We start from the raw sequence: 8,079 nt of genomic DNA on the forward strand, positions 1-8,079 counted from the left end.
ATATGAAAATTATTAACCACTTTGGATTGTGATTGAAATCAAAGTAAAAATGAAAAGCAGTTGTATAAATTTTCACTACGCCACACTAATAACCACTTCATTAGAAAATAATAAAAAGTATAAGATTTTAATACATGACTGATTCGTAATTCAATTTCTATCCAAAAAAATTATTACAGGTCGAAATAATTGAAACAAATAATTAAAACTTACTAGAAAGGTGAATTATATGAGGATTAAACTGGATGTTAACTATTTTATACAAAAAACAATGGTATATTGTTTTATAATCGACATGAATAAGATCACTACAATAACGGTTTAATCAATTCATTCTGATAATTTTTGTTTTACTAAACACAAAAATTAATGTAAGTAACTATTGATAATGAAATATTTTATACAGTTACTCAACTAAATCATTCAGTTACTGAAACAAATTCTTTAATCTATAGACATTGATTCAGAGAGTTATTTCAATTGATCTTATGATTGATCTGTATTTAAAGACGATCCAAAAAACCATCTTCTTTTTAAAAAAACAAGGAATTTCAAATGATAATATAAACCTGAGATAGTTTCACAATGTTCACCCTTTTCATCTTTCATTTAAATGTGCATAATGATCAATTATAAACTATTATCCATAAAATATTAACCATATACAAGTTATTAGATACATTTGAGCTATTTCAGTAGTATCAAAAGAAATAATGAAATTAATACATTTTACAATCATAATTTGTTAAATTCCACTCTTATCGGAACATTTTTAAAAAAAAAATCAATAAATCCATCAATCATTCTCATCTTTAATAAACATTATTAATCGAACTTATTAATTAATGTAATGAAAATAAATCAGGAAATGATTTTGATTTAATTATATTTGTTGTTGTCATAGTTACTAGATTTTGATTAGTCATTGATTTATAATAATTTAAATTATTCAATAAATTATTATAATTTATGAATTCATTATTAGGTTGATTTAAAATATTTTCTGGATGATTAAATGAATTATCTAAAGTATATATTGTCTGATTTGGGTTGAAAAACTTTATTCTAGGTTTATGTAAAATATAATTATCATCGGGTTCATGTATTTGTATAAAATTATCAGTTATATATTCTTTTATTTGATAATTGGTTAAACCAACATAAGATTGTCCTCTAAGTTTAATATTATTATTATTGATATTATTACTACTACTACTATGATTTGTATTAGTAGTAAGTAACACTTCTTTTAAATAATTAATTTCATTATCATTATTATCAACCATTATATTTTTAATCGTAGATTTTGTATAATTACGGCAGTTATCACAAGGTTTATGATTTTGATCTTTTTTATATGAAAGTGTTGATAAGTTCTTTGTTGTTTCAACTATTGTACGATTACTTTTATTTTTAGTACTATTGGTAAATGTAGGATGATTCAATTTTAAAGTTTTCCTATTTAAATAATGTATTGTATTTTTGGAAACAGTTAGAAATCTTGGAAAAGCAATAATGATTAATCTACACAATAATTCAATTAATTCTAATACTGTAACACAGGTGAAACTTAGAAATATACTACAAATTCCACCAATTTGACTTAATAATGTTGGTAAAGTGTATTCTTCATTTTCTCTATATGACATTAATGTATCAAAATTTGGACGATTAACATCAACATGTAGAAAATTCTTTTCAAATATATCCGTGTCTTGAAGCATAGTTAAAGCTTGTGTTGCATTGATCATAGAGATCTCTTCAATCTTCTCATAAATATCAAATTTTCGGTTATAATCAAAACGATCTTTCAACTGAGCATAATAATTTAATATACGTGGCTTTTGTGGCCATCTTAATTGAGTCAATTCATAATTATATTGCAATTGTACACATGGAATCGGGCATAAAAGACGGAAATGCTTTGAGTTCTTTTGTCTCACCTGTTGACTGCAATCAAGACTTTCATTAACAGTGGAGCGTGATAAATTACCACAAAATGGTAACTGATTAACTAGTTCCATTTGTGTACCAGGTATGGGCATCAGAAAATCAATACACTGACATTCTTCCATTATTGCACTTTGTATTAACAACTGTATACATAAAGTATCTGTATAGCCCATAGTTCGTTGATTAAATTTTTGTTGAGCATGATCAAAATAGACAATGGAGAAATTTCGCTCATTATTTTCACATGGTTTTGATTCCATATTCTTTTTTTCAATACGATGCATACCGTCGATGAGAATTTGGTTCGAGGCTCCTGGTAATAAATTCAAAGCAGATGCTTCAATGTCAGGATATGAACTGGGTGAGTGAACGACAATTTTACTCCCAGCCCATTCTGTAAATTCATGTGTACAATAGGGTCGACAATTTAAATCTTCTTCTTCATCCAGATATAATATCATTGACAATCTAACAGCATTGTGACTTATGTGACTATTTTCCATTGATAAAGTATAACAGTTAAAATATTTGTAGGTAATTAAATGCAAACCTTGAATACCAGCTTCTTCACATTTTCGTTTCATCAATATTCCACCTTTCTCCCTTGTAGTCACTTCACAAAAAATTGGTATAATGAAATCATCAATTTGATGACCGATTTGTATTGCTGCTTCCATACCTATCAATTGATAAAATATTGCTACCATACTTGGGTCTTCTAATTTATGCCATATAGTTGAACCTTTGTATGTCTTGAAGTATCGATTAGCTTCTTGATATTTAGTTAAAATATTTGAATATTTTGGGTTGATATTACAATATTTTGAATTAGGATTTTGTAGACAATACACACGATATGAATTGACTGGATCAACATTGCACAAAGTGATATGCGGAAAGGCTACGTGAATCCCGCGTAGAGTACGCATATTTTCAATGGTATTAAATTGATAGTAATGTATCAGGAGCAAAGTAACTAAACCAATATTAGCTAAACACATTAGAGCTACGAATATAGCCCAAATTGTTCGGAGTAATGGGTGTTCTGAGCGTAATAAATGCTGTAATCCACGTACACTGGTCCATCGGCAGAATGATTTCAGTACTTCTTTACAACTAGACCCAGGAAATGTAGAATTTGAATGCATTTACCATGTGAGAGTTTCTGATAGACAGTATCAGTATTTTAAAGGTATGGGCTAACAGACAACCTGTTGCCAACCTTTTTTCATTCAATCTGATAATATGCCATTTTTATGAAATTGTATTCCCGTCATTGGCAACATTACGAAACTTCGATATTTCAAAGTAAACAAAAAACCATCTGAAAAAAGTTAGTTGCTTCAATGTCACATTTGACCTGAAATTGCAGTGATACTGCTAGAGATCCAATGAGAATAGATGCTTACTTAGGCTAAAACTTTCGTTTTTATTGACACCGTTTTATCATTACAAATAAATGGGAAATGTGAATAATAAAGTATCTTATGTTTACGCCATTGGATTATTGGTGTATGTCTTACTCGTATCCAATGGCCTTGAAGGTCAGCTTGCAAGGTTAAGTTCCACTTTTGATTGGTTAATTTTAAGCAGGGAAATAAACTTGACAGCCAATGAAATTGGACTGATAATTCACTTTTATCTGTCATACAAATGAATTCAGATTTTTTCATGGTTTAAGTATTGACAGTTTGTTTATGTTTCCATTAGACGCCTTTGTTAATGGCTTCACTGGGTCATCTCCACTATGTTATGAGCTTGGTATGTTGTCCGCATTATAATATGACCATACTATCTTTCCGTTCGAATAGTGGGATACTGATGCATAGTTAGTGGTGATTGGTGTTAATCACCGACATAATACATTGCCTCTGTTTACATTCACGCTACCTGTGTCTATGTTTGATGAAAGATTTACAGTTTAATACAAACATTAATGGAAAAGACTTATGTAACTGTTGTTAGCATGACTCACCATGTGTTTACGTACGAAACCATAGGCTGATTACCAGAAGGTAATCATTTTGTTGTGTAGACTTTATGGGCGAATTTCTGTCGATCATGGAACAAAAATGTAGATATGTTATGAAATTATCCCTGAAAAATAAATTCTCTAGGATGTAATAACTGCAACATGTAACTTTCCGTTTTCTTGCCATCATGATATATCTAGAAAATACCCATATACAACTTGGCGGGTTTTCTTCAAGATGACAGTGATTCGTTACTAGTTAACATTCTTCCTCATTATTGAGCAGTATACCGCATCTATTGATAATTGTTTTAGTTTTAGGAAGTCCATGTCGAATTTATTGTTGAATAACATTGCTATGTACCAGTTTGTTTTTGTACAATAGGTAAACGTATGTGGCTTTTGAATGACAACTGATTTTTATGCTGGGAGAAAGCAGTTGTGAGACTTTTTTGGATGTCCAATCAAGATATTTGAAGAAGATATTATTGGGTTTAATAGAACATTTCAAATAGTGTAATGAAAAGATACATATAATTTGTTCTCATACCCAAGTCGTTTTATTCTTGACAGGAAACTATAGCCAGTGAATTACTTAAATGAGGTAAATAATGATGTGTCAATTCTCAGTAGTGGTTACTAATCATTCGGTTATGCTACATCCTTATACATATTTTTTCCGGGGAATGAACAGTCTAGGAAACGATCCTATCATAAGTGGTTCCATAATACTTACCTAGTTTGTAATGAATTTGTAAACGGAGAATTAATCTGAAGCCTCTCTAATTTGTTTGTCTAATTTTATCAACAAAGATGAATGTTGCTCATTTCTGACATTACATTCGTGTTTTGCTGGACTAAAATATGTACAAAAGATTTCTCCGCCTGATGCACAATAGTTTTATTCCTTTGTGATCCAAGCATGATGTGGTTAGGTATTTACCAATTTAAACTTAGTTGAATTATTTTAAACAGTTTGTAAGTAAAGAATTGTAGTGTTTTCAGTGTTTGTGAATCAACTATGGTTATTCCGACGAATTGGGGAAGAATAACGCGAAACCTGTACTGTTAACAAAGAAAACAAACTATTATAGTTATTTACGTAATTGAAAGACAACGTACTCACAAAAGTCCGAACGTGGACTTTGATTACAGTAAAAAACATTAGTTTCACACGCTAACGTTTGCGTCTTTTGTGCGATGACAGTGAATGATTGGGCGTGACAATAATGAATAATATTAGTCAACTTATATAACTGTATTCTAAGACCAATTTATAAAGGTTAGATATCCAAAGTAGTTAAATCAAAGAGGATACTTACAAAGAGTAAATCTTGTAGAAATACTCTGCTGAGGATTATTATATACACTTTTGTCATGTAATTAACAAGTATAAGGTTTATGATGTTTTCATATTGTCCTAATTATAAGCTTTAATTTAACTTATTATCTGTCAATGTATGTTTAACTAGTCCGGAATCATTGGGAATCAAATAATTCATCTACTACCCCGTTTTATATCACTCATGACTTGGTTACGTGCTTATTAGTCACGTTCTGTTTTGTAGAGCTATGTGTCAATGTAATTAATGGATATATTTCTGAGTTTTCTCGTAATCATTAATATAAACGAGTGTAGGAATATAGAGACTAAACTGAGTTGCGGTTTCGGTGTTCTGTTTAGTCATAGGGACAAAAGGATCTAGGTGGACCAATAAGATTTATTAATTATTCTTTTATTTATCAATGAAAAGGTCATTGATCGGACAGGCATAAAGCGTATATGTGAACTCAGTAATCAAATTATCCGGTCACTTGGGGCAAAGGAAGGAAGTTTCTTTTCTGAATTCATAATAGTTTTGACTTGAGTCAAAACGATAACTAACCTGTTAAGTTTCTAATTAAGTAGTGTAATAACTTGACTAGAAATCTTCTCCTTAAGGCAAAGTTGCATGAATTCTAAGGAGGATATATGAAGTCACAAGAAATTTAACCACAAAGCATTTAGTGGATTTAACTTTTTCTAGATCTTAAACTACAGGTTTCGTAGACATTAATTAAACTGTTAACCGTGTAAATAGAAGAAATTCGTTAATACAGAGTGTTGACATAGGTCAATCAACTTTTGTTTGTCTTTATTTGTCAGTCTATGAGCTATTAAATCACTGCTAACGTGATTAATCAAACTGTGTGTTGTGATTTTAAACTGATATCATTAGAATACGCAACTGGAGAAGTGTAGTTTAAAGTCATGTATTTACGGTCTTTTATATTATCATTTCTTCGATAAAATTTGTAAATTTTACGCTCCAGAACATGTGTTGGAATTAGTCGGTTGTCAACTTTTGATTTCAAGCGTGTTGTAAAAGCTATTTACAGTCTTCTTTATTTTATACAATCAAAAGACGATAGAAATTTGTTGAATAAATGCATATTTAACATATTGGGAAGTCTTTGGGGATTGTACATTTTTATGTTCTGTTTGATCGCATAAGAACTAATTAAAGACTCTTGGTACACTTCACTCAAGTTTATACATTACGCACCCCTTTCATTTTATTTTACTGTTGGAGTGTTTCTGAAATATAATTTTCATAAAACCTTTGTATTCGGTCTTCTGATATAGTTTTGTTAATAATTTGTTCTAGCAAATTTATCGGCCTGTAAAGATACTCGAAAAAATTATAAGATCCTTCATGTTTGAAGTCAGATAGCCTCAGTAATACCAATACAAATGGTCAAAGGTTGTGAAAGTTAAAAGCATAATATTTCAGTTTAGTTTGGAGTTCGCATTGTTTTATTATGCATGTTTGGTTAAGTTTCACTAAATAGTAGCTGTCAATGTTTCACTGTGTATATTTGAATTTCTAATTTTTTTATTTGGAGTTACTTCTCTACATCGGCAAATAGTTAGTTTTCTCGTATTTTTAATGAACTTTAAATTTCAACTCGTAGTGCAGACCTCCCAGTTGTTTTCTTAACATGTACCACATTTATATTCCAGTTGTTAACTGAAATTACTTGGTTAAAACGTGAACTTCATTGAGTAATCAGATGGAATGTTTGATTTTTCATTTTTTTTGTCTGGAGTGAAAGTCAGTTTCCAAATTCTAACAAAATCAGTTTACCCTTTTATTAGCTCATATCTATGTAACATTTCCCAAACTGTCCTACTTTTAATTATTACTTCCAGTCATAACTTATTAGTAATATCAGGTTCCATACATATAGTATGCACTTCGTCATGACTGTTAAAAACTAAAAAAACACAGGTGAATGAACTTTATCGTTATTTTTCGAAAGTAGCGTTTAGAAAAATATCAAGCTATTTATTGATTTGTCCAAGTTTTTAATTGTCAGGCTCCAAATAACTTGTACAATTTTGTTCTGACACATGCTTAGCCTAAATTTAACAGTAATCTGAATTGACAAATATTTCATCTTAGTTCTCTGACTGATATTCAGTTACCTTAAAAATAAAAGTTAAGTGATCAGTCGTTCGGGAAATAAGAACTGTCTGACAATCTGAACATAAGGCTTGTTAATGAAAGGAAACTTTTGAATACCAGCACAATATCCTTTAGAAAATTTCGCTTATTTATTATTCACTCCTTTTTATCACAAGAGATATCATATTAAAAATGTTGAGAAATTCTCACGTTTACTTCAGTCACTAAATAGTACATCTCCAAAAAACATTTGATGAGATGTATGATTGGAATGTTTTATCTTAATTGAATATACCAAAATCAAAAATGAATAAAGTGACTCAATAAACTGGAACATATACTGGTGCCTCATAGGTTACTCACTTGTGATTAGTACAATTCAAATGGATAGAGATACGTTAATTTATTCTGTTTATATTTAATTGAACCATTTAGCAAATATAAATGACTCAATTCAAAACATATGAAATAGAATGATCTTTGGTACGTAGAAATACTAACGATTTGATTAGCTTTCTGACAGTAGATAGCGATATCTTTCATAGAACGGCACACCAAACAAGTATATAGATTTTGTGAGGGTTCTTTACTCAAGGATTATTGGTCGAATCAGATCTTATGTCTGAATGCGATCAGAATCGTCAACATTAAGTGATGTTCATCAAGGTTTCCCACTGTCTATCTTTTATTTAATTTCTCCCTCTA

General features: G+C 30.0%; 1 protein-coding gene across 1 annotated transcript; it reads right to left on the minus strand.

Moving 5' to 3' along the window:
* Nucleotides 1-486: 486 nt before the first annotated feature.
* Nucleotides 487-4,079, minus strand: Smp_162680 (putative amiloride-sensitive sodium channel; the record flags this gene model as incomplete). The annotated part of the gene is made up of 3 exons (XM_018799062.1): nt 3,929-4,079; nt 1,243-3,069; nt 487-529 (listed from the first exon to the last, which is right to left on the minus strand). Exons 1-3 carry the CDS (start codon nt 3,949-3,951, stop codon nt 487-489), a joined length of 1,893 nt encoding a protein of 630 aa, XP_018650888.1. The 5' UTR covers nt 3,952-4,079.
* Nucleotides 4,080-8,079: the final 4,000 nt, after the last annotated feature.

Source organism: Schistosoma mansoni, chromosome 3 (genome assembly GCF_000237925.1).
Source record: "Schistosoma mansoni strain Puerto Rico chromosome 3, complete genome".
Taxonomy (NCBI): domain Eukaryota; kingdom Metazoa; phylum Platyhelminthes; class Trematoda; order Strigeidida; family Schistosomatidae; genus Schistosoma; species Schistosoma mansoni.